Source organism: Nilaparvata lugens, chromosome 7, assembly GCF_014356525.2.
Source record: "Nilaparvata lugens isolate BPH chromosome 7, ASM1435652v1, whole genome shotgun sequence".
Lineage (NCBI taxonomy): Eukaryota > Metazoa > Arthropoda > Insecta > Hemiptera > Delphacidae > Nilaparvata > Nilaparvata lugens.
Window position 1 is genome coordinate 16004426 of NC_052510.1, and position 19876 is coordinate 16024301.

At 33.9% G+C, this 19876-nt stretch overlaps 1 protein-coding gene across 2 annotated transcripts; it reads left to right on the forward strand.

Moving 5' to 3' along the window:
• The first annotated feature begins 243 nt into the window (after positions 1 to 243).
• LOC111061580 (cilia- and flagella-associated protein 57) lies at positions 244 to 19679 on the forward strand. Of its 2 annotated transcripts, XM_039432170.1 has the most exons (18): positions 244 to 935; positions 2382 to 2652; positions 3456 to 3718; positions 4639 to 4809; positions 5060 to 5234; positions 5815 to 6019; positions 7070 to 7287; positions 8244 to 8450; positions 9276 to 9449; positions 10380 to 10697; positions 11532 to 11716; positions 12292 to 12391; positions 13614 to 13795; positions 13917 to 14211; positions 15387 to 15602; positions 16615 to 16794; positions 17738 to 17932; positions 18825 to 19679. In XM_039432170.1, exons 1-18 carry the CDS (start codon positions 682 to 684, stop codon positions 18927 to 18929), a joined length of 3714 nt encoding a protein of 1237 aa, XP_039288104.1. In that variant the 5' UTR covers positions 244 to 681; the 3' UTR covers positions 18930 to 19679. The 2 variants fall into 2 exon arrangements, with proteins under 2 accessions (XP_039288104.1, XP_039288105.1); XM_039432171.1 differs by lacking the exon at positions 4639 to 4809 and having other exon boundaries at positions 18825 to 19346.
• Positions 19680 to 19876: the final 197 nt, after the last annotated feature.

Genomic DNA, 19876 nt, shown 5'->3' on the forward strand with positions numbered 1-19876 from the left:
TAAAAAATAATTATATATTAACGAAATTTTAGTAAAGTAAACTCATAAACCTATTTTGGACTTTTAAAATGTTATCTAAATTTGGGAGAGAAATAGTACAAGGAGTATTCTCCCTTAATCAGTGTTTCTTTGTAAAAAATATAAATAAAAAAAATAAATAATGTGGAAAATCAACAATTCTTGATTAAAATTAGTTGTTGATAATAAAGCTTAAAATTTGAAGAATAAATTATTGTGTCAATATTATGTGAATTAATAGATTCATTTGAAAATTCAGTCTGGTATTCATATAGAAATTGGTTAACAAAGTAGACTCGAGCTTTAATTTTCTTAAAACTTTGTTTGTTTGTTATATCTAAGCACATTTTTTGCAAATTGGATAAATCTATATTAGCAAATAATCATTTTGAACTTTATTATTACTCTACAACGTTTACATTGTACCGTTCCGGTACTACCAATTATTAACGTAAAAGAGTTAATGAAGTACGGCATTTGTTATATAAATACATTCATGCTTTGCAATTCTCAAGTAGTGTTGAATCACCTGCTTACTGTTCTTGCCTTCCTCTCTTTCTAGTAAACAAACCTGGTTGTCAAGACGTTCAAATAATACAGTATGCTCTAAGACTAACCTCAAACCTTGATAAAACCTAATTTGATTCAATGTTTTGATGCTGAATGGATCCAATAGCATCTAGTATTGAGTTGATTCCAACGGTGGCCAACGATGGGGTGCCAGTGTTGGAACCACACATGTTTCTCGGACTGAATCCAACGATAAAGGGAAACGCCACCTATCTCACCGACCACAACATCATCTACCCAGCCGGGGGTGTACTTGTCATTCATGACTACGTGCAGCAAGAGCAAAAGTACATTAAATTACCGGACGCCAGTAAAGTTATTAGCCGAATCGTTATAAGTCCTAATAAGTGAGTAAATATATTACCTAATAGAGTCAATGAGTAAAGTAAAATAGGGTAATTAGTAAATAAAGTGTGATTTTTTGTCCTGTTACCCTATTGAAAGTTTGTGATAGCCTAATTTATTTTTATTGAGGGACAATTTGTTTTGTCGCACGTTGGTAGGCTCAAACGGTATACACACAGTTGATTATTCTTAATCTGTGTGGATTCCTGTCGTCTCTAGAAAATAATTTATTTTACCATTATATGGTGATATCATAACTATTATGGTGGAAAGCGTCAAAAAATGTATAAAGGGGTGGACATTTTTATCATATTCAATAGGTTTTATTAAGTAAGAGATTATATTAAAAAATAATATATATTCCTTTTGTATTTAACAATTTTTTATGTTTATTACAACTGAATTTCCCCTTTTATAAATTAAATTAAAAACTGCCTAACATGGCTAAAAACTCTTTGTGGTTTATTGATGTGTTTACAGAGGCAAGAAATGTGTTGTTGGTTATCCATCCTGTTTTCACTATTATTATTACTATTAAATTTTGTAAAACTTTAAAGTGAAAAAACACTCACATTCTTTGATGTGGCGACGTCCGTTTTGTGCTGGTATTGCACATTTTCAAGCCAAACAGAAACTTAAGTGTTTAAGGTTAACCTTAATGTACAATAGCAGCACGAAACGGACGTCGCCACATCAAAGAATGTGAGTGTTTTTTTCATTTTAAAGTTTTACAAAATATAATAGCAAGAAATGTATTTGATTATCATGTAAATCCCCGTGGTTATTATTATTATGTTTTTTTAAATATATTTTGTCAAATCTCTTTTCTATTATTATAAGTCATGATACAACCTTTAATATGAAGTCATTTTTCGATTTAATTCTGAAAGATTCAATTGATACAGTATCAAGATAGTTTATAAATGATAAAAATAAATAATATTATAATGAATACAGTAAGTACGGTAATATAAAAAATGTGAATAATAAAATGAATAATATATAAAATATTATTATTCATTTCAATTATTAAATAAACCTTCTTGATACCTTTTTTTAATTATTGAATCTTCCAGAATTAATTCAAAAAGCTTTATTAGAAGATGTATCATATTTCATAAGTTAAGAGTAGGCTAAGCCTTTAAAATTAACAAGTGATTATATTTTATATTATATAGTGAGGTATCATTTTGAAAACTATTTTATTTGAAAAATATCATTATTAAAACTATTTTGAAATCTATCATTATTGAAAATGTAAAAAAAATATTATGTAATGTTCCTGAATTCATGAATAAACTCCTCTGGATGTGTTGTCCAACATCAAGAGAAATAGAATTATTATTATATTATTATTAATATAAAATTAATTTTCCATAGATCACTACTACCCTTTTTTCAAGTAGCCCTACAGAAATGAATACAAACATTTTTTTTTGTTTGTTTAGGAAATTAGTGGCAGTGGCCGAGGAAGGTGACAAACCATGCATCATTCTGTTCGACTTGTTGACGCTGAAGAAGAAGAAGGTATTGGGCCTGCCGTACGAGTCATCCGTGCGTCAGTTTGCGTCAGTCTGCTTCACGCACGACAGCAAGTATGTGTTGGCCGTGACAGGCGATCCCGACTGGATGATGCTGCAGTACAACTGGGTCAAGGGCAAAGTGGAGACCTCTGTCAAAGCCAACAACCCGCCCGCCAGTCCTGGCCCTGTTATGCAGGTAAACACTTGATTGAACTTCAGTAAAATGTGACAAAAATTGAAAATATTTCAAAACATTATTGTAATAGTTTTGTTGAAGATTGATCCCCACATATCAGTAGCCTATCAGAGTCAGTGACTGGCATCAGTGGCGTATCCAGGGGGGGGGGAATATGGGGATGTATCCCCCCGAAATAGAAAATTAATTTTTTGTGACTGGATCAGCCATAAAAATTAACATCTAATACCATATTTTCGTTATATTGTACTATGCAAGTCGAGAAATATATAAGGGATGAGAGAATAGCACTGCAATAGCAATGATAATAATAATGAGCTATTTTCTAATAGACAGTGATGAGTGGTCTAGTGCGTAAGGACTAGATAGCAGGGGTTAGAGAAACTACAGATAGCACTTCGAAGTTAGATCACTTTTCACCATCTATTATAATAAATAAAATCAATATAGCTTATATTGCTCTAGTTGATTATAGTTTATTCAGTTGCATGCATATCCTTAAAAAAAGCTTCAGCAGCTTCTTCTAGAGAGTAGGCCTACCCCCGAAAATGTCACAGTTATGATGAACGGGCGTAGTTCATCAGCTTGGACAGGAGGGACACATCCCTCTAATATTTGAAAAAGTTTTGATATAAGATAATGTTATTGAATATTTCTTGTTGCAAATTTTATGTAGAATCTATAACTTAGTCTTTGGCTGTTACACCTTCCGTGGGGCATTGTGTATAATGCTTTTTACAATGCAGGTACCCTAAGAAGAAAATTAACTTGAATTGAGATGTTTTATTGGTGGCGTTTGGCAGGTGGCGGCGAACCCGTTGGACAGCTGTGTGGTGTGCGTTGTGGGGCCGGGCCTGTTCCGACTGCTGGCCTCGTCCGAGATGGCGTGGCGCCAGTGGGGCTTCCAAAAGGCCGAGAATCTGCCCTGCTGCAGCTGCTGCTGGCTGGCCGGTGACGTCACGCTGGTCGGCACCCGCGACGGCCGCCTCGTCGTGGTCGAGGGCGGTGATCTGCGCGCACTCTACAGGGCCGGCGATGCGCCACACGTCAACATCAAAGAGGACAGGTGATCGATCATTCGGCAGGGAGACAGTTTTATTCCTTCATTTATTCTAGACAAAGATACATTCCAGGTGTAACAGGCAAGACTGCTCTGTTTCCTGATTTTCTCCTGTATAACTGAATTTTTTTGGATGATGCTCACATGAAGTTCTATAGATTTTATAGAATAAGTTGAAACTTTTGGCTCCCCATCCGAAGAATTACAGCGTTCCAAATTGTGTAGAATTGCAACTTTCTCAAATTTCCGTTTTAACCACGGAATTTTATGTAGAAAATCATCCTCCATATTCTAATATTCTAGTAGTGCTGGAAAAGTTCCAGGGTTGCAAGTATGAAAGGAAATTGCTTTCTTTAACCATAATCATTAATTAAAAAATAACTAGGGGTCGGATTAAAGTGATTCAAACACCAATAGAAACGAGTCATTCTCCCCGTTATTTGGATATGAAATTCCTAATTTATTAAAACACCCCATAAAGAGAGAAGTGATATTAAAAAAACAACAACATAATTTTGCGATGTTTTCAATTTCATAAAAAAATAAATTCACTTAGTTACTGAAATGACAATATTTCAATTCATTGGCAAGATTGAAAACTCTTGTCTGGAAGCCGGATCAAAAAATTGTTATCGACTGTAATACTTGAAGAAATATTTATATAAAATATAATTTTATAACATTTTAATAAAAGTTTTAATTGAATATAAAGACTGTAATATTTCATAGAACCTAGTTATGGTACAGGGTGAAGTAAGCAATCAGTAAATATGATTCACATTCCTAAAATTATTGCAAAATTAAATATCCATTTCTAGAAAATGTTCATTGTACGTATTATGAGAATTATTGTGAATGTTACTTTATAATAAGATTGCAAAATGACAAATTTGAAAAATTAATAATTGACTGTCATTTTTTAAAAGAGCTGCAAGAGGAGGTCAAGGAATCATCGGCATAAATCTTCTGCAAGAAGGATTCAAAGCTGAAGACAATGGCGAGAATGAAGTCAGATGCCTTGTGTCATTCTCCAAGGGGTTTGCCTACTCATGCTATTCCGGAACTGTATTCCTCTATGAGAAAGAAACGGCCATCAGGTGAGGCCAAATTTAAAAAATTGAAAAATGTTTAATTGTGACTCCATAGTCCATATATGATTACTTCCAATCGAAACAAAATTTCATAGATTAATGGGCACGTTCTAGCTCTTTGCTCATTGTACGATAAAATGAAGCATCAATAGAGTTTTTTGTAAAAATTAAAATTAATTAGACAAATAATTATACCAATCAACAAGTAGCCAACTTATTTAACTCTAACTTATTTCTTCCATGTTCTCCAAACTAGGTATAGGAAGGTGAATGTGTTCAAAATAGTGGCAGGAGATGTAGGAGATGGATCAACCAAGAATATGAACAAAATTCAAAATATTTCAGTCAGTCCGTCTCAGGAAGCTTTACTCTGTACAACAAAAAGGATGCAGATTTACTATGTGAAACTTTGGGGAAAAGACATATCACAGGTCAGAATTCATATTTTCTGTTTCATATAGATGTCAAATGTTTCAATCGAGGAGTTAAAAGAATTGAGATTATTAAATAGTTCATCTAACGTCTTGATATAAAACTTTTTAGCTAGAAACTTGAAAAATGAACATAGATAGTCTATCAAAAATCTCGATTAATATATTTATAATTGACAAAATAATTGATCAATTCAAATTATAAAAATACAATATATTTTTAAACATTAAAATTTAAACGTAATACTGTAGTCATTATTTTAAATATTATTGAAATTAATAATTAAAATGAACTATGTAATATTCAATAGTTCACAAATCATAATATGGATATAATTGGAAGACAGTAACATATCTAACCCGGAACTGTTTCTCTTCCGAATGTAACATTATTGTTTTCCTATCATAAACATTTCTTGCGAACTGTTGCCTGATACCTTTCGACTGGCCAGAATAAAGAGATAATGTCCAAAGCGAGCTTTAATGAAAAATTTCATTTCTATCATAATTATCCTCGACATGCATTTAATAGCATTCAAACAGTTGCAGTATCGCATTCATTTCCTATTGAGTGTTTCAGGGCACTGAAGTGAATTTCAAAATGATTGGAGTTAGCCTTCATCACGGTCCCGTGGCAGGGCTGGCTCTCTGTTCCTGGAAGCAAATCATGATGACGTGTGGCGAGCTAGATCACATTGTTAGAATATGGGACTACACCAATACAACTGTGATTATGGAGAAGAAATATGCGGAAAGCATCTATACTCTAGCTCTTCATCCTACAGGTGAATACTGTTGCTCAAGAATTTATTAATTCAAGTCTCCAATTTGATTTATGAATTCAATAACTCGATAATAATTTATTTATTACACTACATCATAGTATTACTAAATTCAACATTCAGAAATAAAGCGCTGCTTGTTCTTTGAATTCTGCATAGAGCATTTATCTAGTTGCAAATGTACTTTAAATCATTTCTATATGAGAGGTATATTCATTGTCCTATTCATACAGGTCCCTGAGGGATCTGGCTGGTCCTTGAGCCCCTTGAGCCGCGGGTTGTTGGTTCTCATGTTGAAGGGAAAAGCCACCAACCAGGGGGAAACATAGCATACAAAGTGTGACTCCGTCTGTGGGAGTAGCCTAGCCTATGAGTGTACGGTCGGGTGAAGGCTCCAGACTATGGGAAGTCATCTGTACTCTCCGTCTCTGAGAGTTGCTGGGCACATTGAAGCCTCTAGTGGAGTTTCGGGGTTTCCCAGTGGGAGACCAGACTATGGGATTCCAGGGTCTCTGGAAGTAGCAGGCATGTGAAATAATGGACACTGTGGAATCCATGGCTATCTCCGTCTCTTTAAGTAGTATCATAGAATGTCGAAAAATCCTTCCACTGGTCTCTCTTTCCAAAACGCTCGTTTCCCCTTTTAGGCGCCTGATCGATGGTCGTGTAAGAGTATATTTTTCCTGGCCTGTAGAGGATAAGTCCGGGCCTTAGCCGACCCACGTATCGCCGGAACTGCAGAAATGCCACGTCCGGGATGACTGGACGATCTGTGGGTGGTTCCACTGCAACGCAGGCTAAACTTCTTTGTGATACTTGCCTGCCGACCAGGCAGTGCCGTTGGATAGTAGCTCGCGTGTCACATCTCACGGGTTATGCGAAAAGCGGGTACTCATTTGGAGGTGTGACATAACGTGTAGCGTCGCAGCTGAAATCTTGTCCTATTCATACATTCTTATTTTTGTTATCGTTCTTAAACCAGTTACAAGAAGCAAACAGGTACAATAAATTAGATGTGTAATTTAAACACTCTAATATCTATCTAATCTACAGGTCTTTACGCTGTGATGGGATTTAAGGATAGACTTGAGTACAAGCTGGTTCTAATTGATGATTTGAAGAGCATTCGGACATTCCCCATTCGAACGTGCAACGAGGCTCGATTCAGCAAGAGTGGCCATATGTTTGCTGCTGTCAATATGTTCGATATACAAATTTATTCCACAATAACATTTCATCTTGTATTCACATTCAAGGGGCACACTGGAAAGGTGAGAATCTCATCATGGGTTCTTTGACAAAGCACTTTTATGTAATGAAGTGTTTTAATAGGTCTACTTATAATTTTCAATTATCATAGAAATAACTAGTACCCTTTTCAAACTTGTTTACATAAACACTACTAGTTTCAGCACTCATGGTATTTATAAGTGTATAAGTGTCAAAGAGTTTTATTGACACTTGGACACTTATAAATATCATGAGTGCTGAAACTAGTACTGAAGTGTTCATGTAAACGAGTTTAAAAAGGGTACTAGTTATTTCTATAATAATATACTTTTATGTAATTTTTTTCTGTGAATCACTAACAACGTTATTTTGTAAATGTGAATCAACTGTGATGAAGCTTCGACCTATGTCCTGATGAATCTCACAGCTCAATTCTGATATAGTCTTTTAAGAAATGAAATTTAGCCTAATGGTGAGGCACAATAGTCATTTTGATAATATCTGGTGGCATGTAACATTCAAATTTTAGTATTTCATTCTGCATTCAGTGGTGGAACTACACTATAAGAAATTAGAAAGATGAACCATCACGGATGATGGTGGTGGGATAGAGATAAGACTATATGGATAGTCTCTGATGGGAAGCAAAAAGAACTACTCATTGCTTGTATTGAAATTGGACGTATAATTTACATTGCAAAACAAATGAACAGAAAGAACACTCAAAATTATTGAACACTTGAATCGAAATCAAGGCATTAAACCGTGGTTTATGTATTTCTTGTATTGATTCTGATTAAACAAATAGGCTACAGTATCTACTGATTCGCTGCAGTTTAGAATGGTTTGCCATCAACTTCTCTCATATTAAAAAAATTTAAAAAATCATTTGACCTGATAAAATTGTATGTTGTGTTTGAATTAAGAGTCAACTTTGGGTTTCCTACACATATTCTCTTATGCCAGCATTATCTGATTTCTATCCTTGTGTTTGCAGATAAACTCTCTTCTGTGGACCCAAAACGATCTCGCCCTTCTGTCTTGCGGCGAGGATGGTTCTTTTTGTGAATGGGATTTGTTTGAAGGCAAAAATGTTGTTCATATTAATACTGACAATTGTCAGAATGACCTCGCAGCTGCCACTAGCAAAACCGCATATTGTGCCTCTAAAAATGGAGTTCTCAGAGAAATTCAATACGGTCAGGTATGATAAAATAATACTAAGAGTTAATTGATGTTTCATGTTTAGATGTTTGCAATATCATTGTCGAGGATAAAATTCTTCCATAGCATCTCGTTTCACAACAGGCTATTATCAAATAAGCTATGATAACCATTTTTCTTGTTGTAGGCTATTCAGTAAAATTTTCTAATAATCTTTTTTTATTGACACATGTTCCGAATCATTAGGTAATTTTCAATTAATATTCATTACCGTATTGATTTCATTTCACTTATTTTTCTTATTAAAGTCATTTTTATAAACATTCAATCTGTATAAGATGTTAAATCAAATTATAGCCTATTTATTTATATTACACTAATATTTATCGACAATAGATTGTCAATTCCAAGATTGGCTACTCTTAACACTAATATTATTGAACAGTGCATTATGATTCGCGAGCTGTTGAAAATGACTTGAAATTTCATAATCTTGGAAAATCTAATAAATGCAATAAAATTTTCGCTACAAAAGGTTTACTAGATGAATACCTCCTCTATTCTATTCATTAATTAAATGTCTTGATGTAGCCTACCTATGTCTTCAGCATAAACCTCAACATCCTAAAATTCATCATCGTGTTCATGGAGCATGGAGGACATTCTCACATCTCTAGAACTGCTCTTCTGACGTACCTAGACATATATACCGTACCGCATATTCTAATCATTTCATACTCAGCACCTACATGAATTTTTCATGTTCGTTTAGTTCACATATTATTATAATGTACTACTGACAAGTTGATTCCGTCATTTGGGCCTTTAATTTTTGAAGCAAAGCAATGAGTTTTTATGTTTGCAGATTTCAAAAGAAATCGATTTGAAGCAAACACAACTGGATAAAGTAGTTCTATCTCGCTCCGATTTGATGATGTTTGTGGCTGGCGATGACGGCTCGATTCATTCCTTGAAATTTCCCTGGAATGAAGAGCCGCAATTCCTGACGTTCACTATGCACAACCACCGCATTGTCAAGGTAACTCCAGCTAGTTAAATATGAGTAAAATTTTACTGAGCTCCATTATTTCATTCCCAATTTAGTTCGTAAATAAACAATGAAGGGATTTGTTGATGTTGAGTCTCAAACATACGATGCACATTTTTTCAACCTGCGATTGGTCATACTTGAAAGACGAATATATATATAAAATAATAATTCTATCACTAAAAGTTACGTTAACTTATAACATATCTACCCATTAGAAAGCGGAGACATATTTCCTTCCTAATGGAAGATTCTCACATCAGGACACCATCAAGACAATAACATATGTAGTTTTGTGACATTAATCGCAACACTCTAGTACCATTGCACACGTAGGTATCTTAAATCTCTACAAACTAGAAAACTACGTTATTATATTTTTCAGTATTATATTTCGTATTTCAATATCTGTCTGCATGAACGCCTGACAGTGATCACATTCAGCTTTTTCCTCTGGAGGTAATACTCATAACCGAATTTCATAATATTCACTCATATCCGAAGTGGCGGGAACTTACCCAGATGATACTCTATTATATTCGAATGTAGACTTTACTATTAAGCCTTGAAAATCTACTCTATCCTAACAGAGATCGTCTGAAGACAATCTTAAAATTGATTAACTAATTTTGGCGCAGACTTTAGCTTAAAATTGTCAGGGAGAATCCAATTAAAACTAATCGGATTCTACTTCACCGTATAATTCTGCTTTTTAAAATGTCCAATGTTTTTTAATATCAACGTATTTGTATTTTTATGAAGGAGAATCAATGTTGATCAATTGATAAATTGAAGGAACATAGCCCACTTTTTGGACCTACTTCTAACAAAACTCAGAATAGAAACAGTTTTGGTCTAAACATGTTTGTCCTTTTCTAACTATGCATCTGATTTGTTTATCATGGAATGTATAAATTGCAGATGAAACTGTCGTACGATGACCAGACGCTGATCAGCTGCAGTGAAGACGGAACCATGTGCATTTGGAAGGTGACCAGGGCCGAGGGCAAGCAAATAGCCATGGACCCGCAGTTCACCTACTCGAACGAAATCCTCATCGGCAAGAACGAACTGCGAGCCAAGATCAACACAATCGGCGAGTTGTCAGTTCGCATCAAAGAGCTCGACCAAGAGCAGGTGTTGCGCACTAGAGACATGGAAACTGCGCACAAGGAGAAGGTTGAAGAGCTCCGCTCTGGATATTGCACCGCTATAGAGGAGTTGAAGGAGAAAAATCAGGTGGGTAGAAAATGGTTATACGTAATGAAATTGGATGAAAATTATCCTCCATGTTCTACCACTTTAATAATCAATAAAATTAGTAAACTGATTATAGAACTATAATTGAAAAAACTAAGTGAAAAACTATCTACATAAAACTATAATCTCTCCATTTCCACAGTTCTCAGAATCTCAATATCTACAGAGTTTTTGTTAGATGTGCATTAAATGTACTTTAGATTGTATTTTACTATTCATTTATTCTATATGAACAATAATTAGAAGTAAGTTAAGCTCTATTCAGTAATCAGGCATAATTTATTTATCAACGTAATATAAATGAGAGGTGGAATAGTTTTATGGTTCTGTCGTAGTTCTTGTTTGATTCTTTAAAATTCTCCCAGTTAATAAAAATAGAAGAAAAATCAAATGATAATCAAGACAAAATAAAATGAAATTATTTAAATTCTTGCATCCTGTTATCATGAATAATATGTAGGTCTACTGCATAATAATTTTAATTATTGATTCGCAATAGAAATATCATATACATTGTCATTTCTTCATCGTTTGACGCACTTTTAGAAAAATAAGAATGGATTTAAAATACTGTTAATACACCTCAATAAATGGGTTGGTTTAAGATGAAACTGAAATTTAGTTTATTATTAAACTGAATCTTCACTCTTGATTGAGAGATATTGTGGAACTGTTTCGTACTTATAGAATGGATGATACATATATAAATTATTTTCATTATCTGTTTCATTATTGATTGATCTCCGAAAAAAATGAAAATCAATTTATCACTACCGTAATTGACGTGATCACTCTCAATATATTATTTTCCAGGAGCTGGAAATGACTCATACAGTAGAAATAGATAAGATAAATACTCAAATTGATGAAACAAAAGTTGATCATGACCTGGAAATGACACGCTTGGAGAAAAATTATGAAGGAAAGTTGGTTGTTGAGTTTCAAAAGTATACTGAGCTTCAAGAAAAATTTGAGATATGGAGAGCCGAATTTGACAAGTAAGTTTTTATTACCCTGAAGAAAGGTAAAAAAGGATGATTTAGAACTTGCATTTATGCATTATACTTCAAAATTGAGTGACAGTAGTGAATTGATAGAGATCAAGCATATTTGAAATTATGGAGTTATGAAGATCCTATTTCTCTTTAAATATGAGTAGAAATTCAATTATTGCGTTTCCAAAGTGGATTCGTTGGCTTTTCATAATATTATTCAATTATTTTTTGACATTTTTTCACTGTAATGATTCATAAAAATAATATGGTTTATCCATCTGACTGAGATGACATCACTCTGTTTATTAATTTTCTCTACTCTCAGTTTCCATAACACTTGGAATTTGAAAAGAACTTTGGATGGATCAATCATAAAAGATAGTTATTATTATTATCATCAATGAAACTTCCATACCGGTACCAGATTAGTTTGGTTCAAAGTGGCCAACAATTTATTGAAGCATATTGGAAAAAGTAAATTGAATACAATTGTGGTAGAATCACTCCCATATTAAGCCATGTACTACTTATTATCCTCAGCAAATAGTAAGTAATTTTCCTCATTTATCTTTTTTCAGGAAGTATGAGGAATTGAAAGAGGTCAAGCAGTTGGAAATTGAAGAAATGATTGCCAACTATGAGCTGAAAGTGAAGGAGGAAGAGGCTAAACTTGATCAGGTAATATCCAGTTTAATACGTACCATTTAAACAAATTTGTTTTTTTTTTAATATAAGTAATCATTTTATCATCATATCAAACACACAAGAGAGAATATAGTTGTTAGTTTACTTACTTGACTTTATCCGGCTCTACAGTCCTGGGTGGACCTTGGCCTCCTCTACATGACGCCTCCAGACATCTCGCTCTTGTGCTCCCTGCCGCCAGTTTGCCACACCTAGCACACGGAGATCTTCTACCACATCGCTGATCCGTCTTTTTCGGGTGCCCATCATCCTTTCATCAAGCAGCTTTTGTGGTACTCTTTCGTCACTCATTCTTACCACGTGACCCAGCCATTCTATTATTTTTGCCTTGATACACCTTATGATATTTCTTTCGCCAATTGCTTCATCAATCTCATTGTTAAATCTGGCTCTCCAGTTTCCTTCAACGCAGACCGGTCCCCATATTCTCCTGTACATCTTTAGTTGTTAGTTTAGTGAAGAAATATTCTCAAACCTGAGTAAGTGTATTCTTAATGATGAACTCAATATATATGTGACCTAGATTTTCAACTATATATATATAAGCGTATGGTGTCGCAGTGGTTAGGGCAACAAAAGCCAGGAGTAAAAAATGGAGCCTACCAACTTGGATTTGTCATAACATAAAATATTAATTACCCTAATATACATGAAACTAACAACTAACAATCAGTTTTTTTCGGATTAACATCAAATGCCGTTCAACTCCCTCAGCCAGAGCACAGCCTCCTCATCCGCCAGGTGCAATCTAGGCAACCCTCCAGGAAAATGATACAATGGACATGACGAGACAATGTGGTCCATGGTTTGAGTCTCTCCACACTCGCAATTGGGTGACTCTGCAAATCCCCAAATATGCATGCTCTTATAGCATCTTCCCTGGCCAGTTCTGAACCTGTTTAGGCGAACCCACTGCTGTCGGGGCAACTCAAATCCAGGAACTCTGCTGCCTGGATCAGACACAAGCTCTTTATTTTTCACCTCCTGAGATTCCCACATACCAGACCACTTCTGTGCTGTGGAGTTTGCAAATCCTGCTTCATAGGGGTAAAGCCAGATTGGCTTTCTGGATTTAAGGCGCAATGCAGCAGGAGAATCTGGATGTAGATCAACTATATGAACTAATGTAGTAAACATCATACTTGTCATCATTATTTTATTATATTTTATGTTGACTTTTTTGCCTACTTTCTAGCTACATGCAGATTTGAAACAGAGGAATGAGAAGCACGAAGAAAATAAAAACCTAATTGAAGATGATACCGATAAAGAGCTGGTGGAGTTGAGGACTGTCAACGAGGCTCAACTGCAAACTGAGAGAGAGGCCAATATCAAACTGCGAGCAGACACTCATATGATGAAGAATAGATTTGTCTTGTGAGTTACAAATTAACATCTATTAAAACTTGAATTAGGTACTGTGATCAAGTAAGAACCAGTAACTGCATTTAAATTTTTCTTATGACATTGATAAAATAATTGAACATGAATATTACAGGGCCCAGAGAGAAATCGAAGACCTGAATATCAAAGTCGTCTCCTTGCAAAAAGAACAGAAGCAACTGAAACTAGTGATAAAAGGCATCGAAAAAGATATCAACGATTTGAATAAGGAGAACACAGAGCGTGATAACTTGATTCATGAGAAAGAGAGGGGCATCAACGAACTGAGAATGAAACATCAGGAACTGGAAAAATTCAAAAGTATATTAGATTGCAAAATGGAAGATACTAGAGAACAATTGAAGCCGAAGGAGAATGAAATTAAGAAGAAGGGTGAACAATTAACTGAGGTAAGTCTATTAACATTGCTGAAGGTGTGTGCACACTGCACACAGAGAGCTGTCAGGCGTTTCGAGTTCCGCGTTCTTGGAAGCTGAAGTTGATTATTGAATAAGTTCGCGGAGAGAGAGACGCTTGTAATAAATTATTATCAAATTTATACTGAAGCTACAGAGATTCAGTAACTCTCTATCTGATAAGCTATGACTTTTCTTCAATTCATATTCAATTGAGAATATAGAACTACTAGAACGCTTGTTGGGAGGGTACTAGTAATTTCTATAATAATTAAACAATTCAGGTAGAAAGCTTATATTTGACCGCTGCCATTTTGTCCATAGGTAGGCTAGAACGTGGATAGCAAATTTGGACGTCTCACGGCTTTCTGTACACACCTCCAAAAAGTAAAAATGAAAAGATTATATGTAGGCCTACTTCCAATCTCACTACGGTACCTACTTCCAATCTTTACTAGGTTTACATGATATTTTTTTTAAATGAAAAGTTTTTTACAAATAACATTCTTCACACGGCTATCTATAATAATATTCATGAACAGAAAATATAACTATTACTTTTAAAACATTACCTTAGATCTTACAATATTTAAAAAATGATTTTTTATGATAGGTAGTTTTAATGGAAAAATAGTACAGATTGACTTATAAAGAAATAAAAACATAATACTACGTTTGTTGGTCTCTTCATCAAACTAATAATATAATAATAATTAGCTAGTTTGATGAACAAACTTAATACACGTAACTTGATGAAGAAATAAAAACTTAATATTATGTTTTTATTCCTTTATAAGTCAATATGTACTATTTTTCCTAATCTATAGTTATATTGGCTGAATTTTCAGCATTTGAAACAGTATATGCCTATACAAGGTATTTGATCTTCTCTTTTTTAAATTCAACAGTCTTCATAGAAATTCATTGAGTCATTGGTTTTATAAAAGTTGAATTTTCAACTCTATTAAGAAAATTTTTGAATTTTATCGTCCAAAAACCTAGCTGTTTCTCTTTCTACCAAAAAATTTATAGAAGCTCAATATCCTCTTAGTTTCAACATATAATGAATGATATCAGCATCTTTTAGAGATTATGCTCCATGTAATGCATTGTGGAAAAAACGCTGTTTGATTTGATTCAACTGTAGTATAATATGTTTTACTGTGCAGATGAATGCTGAGAAAGATCGAATATTAATTAAGAAAGCGGAATTAGAGTTCGAGAACCGCCGTCTTCTGGATAAGTTGCGAGGTTCAAAAGCAGCTCTGGCAATGGAAATCAAGAAGAATAACGCTGATAAATCGGAGTTGACTCAGATTCTCAAAGGAGTTCTGAGTGCCCATGATGTCATCGACCAGCCCCACCGTTTGAAGGAAGCCGTCATGGTGATAATTGAAAGTTCATTAGAAATGTTCTACAAATTGCTTTATATGAGTTTGAAATCCATTTTTTCAAGTCTAATTATTTCATAAGGTACCTAGAGCTCTTCATCAACACGCTGCTGTAGAAAAACGAGGAGATTTAAAATCTCTATTTTATGAGGCTTCAAGTAATTTTATCCTCTTAGTGACTCTTTCAACAGACTGGCAAGTTTCATCATCTAAAAGCCATGTTTATATTAAGTTATGTTTGTATTATAAACTCCCTCTATATAATATAATTCTGCTCTTCAATCAATCAGTTGAATAAGAAATTATTTTGAAGATTAAGTCACGAGCTCCAAAGAAGAGCCACATGGTACTTTATGTACCATACTGGCCTTTCCCCTCATTTCGGAGCATTTGCAATTGCCAAATTTCTCAAACTTCAATTAATTATGAATCTATTTTGCCTAAAATTAATTATAATTCAGATGAAGAGAATGAATATATTTATAAAGGATTGATATATAATTGCAATCAAGTAGTATAGTAAATTACTCTGTGAGAAAATATCATTAGGCCTATATCTAAAACCCTGTTTCAAGTAAGACATTTATTGATTTATCTACAATATCATAAATTTATCCATAAATAAATAATATATGTGTTATTATATCAGATGTGTTAGTAATTGCTAAAACAATGCCTTATACGGGTAAATGAACCAGTGCAACAAATATTTACTACGTCATTCATAACACAGTAGAACTGTTATTTCCAACTGTGGAAATTCTACGGAATAATTTATTATACATTTCTTAATCCGTTGATATCAATGTTTGTATCTATGATCTTAGGCAAAGAGTTTACAATGATGAATTCCTAATCGACGACTGGAACGTCTATGCAATTTATAGCTACAATACAGTGTAGCCTAGTTTGTATAGTGTAGCCGAACACTGTAGTGCGGCTAGAGTCATTCCATTCGTCGTTTGGAAATTCGACCGCCGTTAGATGTATTGCTTTGATTTTTCAGAAACTGTGTTATCGTACAAAAAGTCCATCAGAGGGGATAGTCGACAAGACGGGGGATCACGAGTCGGGCAGTGATCTCGTCAAAAAGATAGAGCACTTTGAAAAGTGTCTAGACACCTACACTCACCTACAGGAAAAAATGAGTAAATCTTCTAGTAAGAAAAATGATAAACTGAAATCAGTAAGTCTTCACCTCAAACTAATTGATTACAAAACCTAGTAGGTTTCAAGACTTTTACTGTAGTTTTTTTTCAATTGGTCAACTCACAGTATCTGTGAAGTACTGTTCTCGAGTACCGTAATGAGTTCTATTTAAGAACGAAATATACAAATTATACAAGAATTATTGAATTATAATTTCTTGATTTAGGCTACAGTTCTCAGGGGCTTGGGTCGAGGACGTATTTCGAACATTGATGTTAATCCTCGCCACTTTGAGGTTTCCAATAACCTCATTCATATCCGATAAGTTATGATAGTTTTATGACATTAAAACTTTTCAAAATTATCTAGTCTTTGAAGCCCCTTTTTAATAATAATTCCTGTTTTTTAGGTATTATTTCATTTTCCAAAAAGTAATATTTAAGTTGAACTCTATAGCTATATAGTCTCAGTGTTTGTAACTGTTCAACCTCATAGAAATAAATGAACAGATTGTTTTAAATGAGTTGAAATTTATATTATGATGGGAACAATGTTATGAAAAAAGTCCCTCTTCACTCATCCAAAGTAAGACTCAATTCAACTGTCAGAGTCCTTATTAATTAATAGCATAAATGTTTTCGATAACCAACTGTGAATATCAAAAGTGAATATCACTTTTTGAGGACTTGATAGACATTAATAAATTATTCATAGATAGCCTACATTATCATTCTTAATTCATTATGAATGATTGGGAAAGGAACAACAGGATTAAAGCTCAAAACTGAAAACTGTTCCATTCCCAGATTTTATTATTTTATTTATATGACAAACAACACTGATGTAAAAACATTGGTAGATTAAATACTAAGGCAATCTTTGTTTTATTTTTCTTCTAAATTTAGGTGATTTGAAATAATAAATAATTCCAAAGATTGATTTAGAATAATTTTGAGTACGGTGGGCTACTTACTTTTCAGAACAACACATGGTTGGTTATGGAGAGAAATAGACTGAGACAAGAATTGGAGATGATGCAGAACCATGTGAAAGACCTGAAGTGTGTGGTTGGACCGAACGCAGCGCGCATGATGCCCAGTGAGGCTAGGAAAAGGCTTCAGGTCGCTTTGAAAACACGAGACGAGATTAAAAATATCTACAAGGGAAAAGTTCAGGTATCAATATTTTCTTCACTTAGCCAAGGATAAAACTATCTTTATGAAATTGAGGAACACTTGTTTGCTAATGCAATAATACGGTATTGAATTTCAATAAAAAATATTGAATGCAATAATATTGAATTACAATATTATTGCATTAGCCAAAAATGTTCCTAATTTTGATCCCTTGATAATTTGTATCTTTTTAAAATGTTGTTTAATAGCCTAATGAGGTATTATTATCACATTCACGACAGTATTTTCATGTTTGTAGCCTAAATTTCAGACGTGTTTAGTGAGGTCCACGTTATAATAGCAGTGGAGAAAGATGGGAGTGGTGCCGATTCTCTGCCTTGACACCGCCTTCTAGAGGGTCGCTGATACCGGTGCTGTTCATTCTTGTTTTAAATAATCAATTATAATTCATTCGTCAGAAAAAAATATTTTTCTACGATGAAATAATAAATTTTCATAATTGAGATTGATCATTTTGTCAATGAATTATATTTCTACATTGTTATAAAACGATCTGGTAATGTTGCGGAGCTAGAAAAGGAGATCTATCTGCTTTGCCGAATAATAGACAAAGGTAGCAACACCAATGTTAATCAAATACTTCCATTAAAACGTGGACCTCACTATATAAGTTAGGCACCGAATCACATCTTCAGTGCTTTGGAGTTTCTTTCTAATTTTGGGAATGATCTGTTGATTATGAATTAGGATTTTTAGTTTCTTCTTTTTTATTATTAAGGTTTTTCGATAGGTCATCGCCTCTTTGCAGTCATAATTTAAATATTAAAATACAGTATTACATTCCAATATTTCCACTTTGATTTGTCAGTGTAAACTGTAACCTACTTCTTATTTTTTCAACTTTATATTGAACGCTGGACTCAATTTTCAGGGCTACATAGAAAAAATCAACGCTTTACAAACAAAACTGGATAACTTGCACAAAAAGTGTAGAGAGTCTGAACTACGTAAAGAGCTGGATGAAACTTCTGCTTGAGGTGTGAGACTAGCCTGTTGAAACATCAACATATAATATGAAAAGTCTGAGGAATATTTTTAAAAAGATAGGAGGTATCTAACATCTTCAGAATAATATTTTACGGTGGAAGACATTTTGTACTTATTTGAGAAACAAAACATTATAATTTTTAGTTCAAATTTTTATTTTAATTTGAATTATAAAAATGTTGATCATTTTCTATTTATCTTCCTATCCTCCAACACCTGAAGTAATGCAAACAAATTCATCTTGAAATGAATCGATTGATAGATAAAAAACCGTATTTTATTTTACCTTGGTCCACACATGTAGCCTAGTTATCTTATTTAGATTTTATATTTACTGTATACTATACATGTGAAAATATAAGTTGAGACGCTTAATTGAATGAGAAAATTGAACTATTTGATAGTTTCAAGACGTTTCCATCACACCCAAAATAAAAATGATTATATATAATACAAAAATTCAAAATCTGTATTTTGTGAAACGGATTACAGGGCCGTATTTATAAACGGTATAATCTTGCATGGCCAAGCACACTCACGCTACCCTTACCTATATACCCATAGCAGGAACTGTTATTAAACAAGCTGCTATAGTTGAATTAAAAGATCAGAGAAAAGTGAGTGAGCACCTCATGATACGCATACGGTACCTATAGTGAGGTCCACGTTATAATGACAGTATTTGATTAACTTTGATGTTGCTATGCTTGTCTATCATTCGACAAAGTAGGTAGTACTATCATTTTATAGCTCCGCAACGATGCCAAATCTGTTTTTTGGTAATTGCCATTATAATGTGGACCTCACTATAGTTTCTCTCTGAAAGTACTGCAACTACTGAGCCTGTTTTGACAACTTGGCAACCGCACTTGTCTCTATGACTATTCATCATTCTAATCGGCTTAACTTAATTTCCATCTCCCATACCTCTGCTCA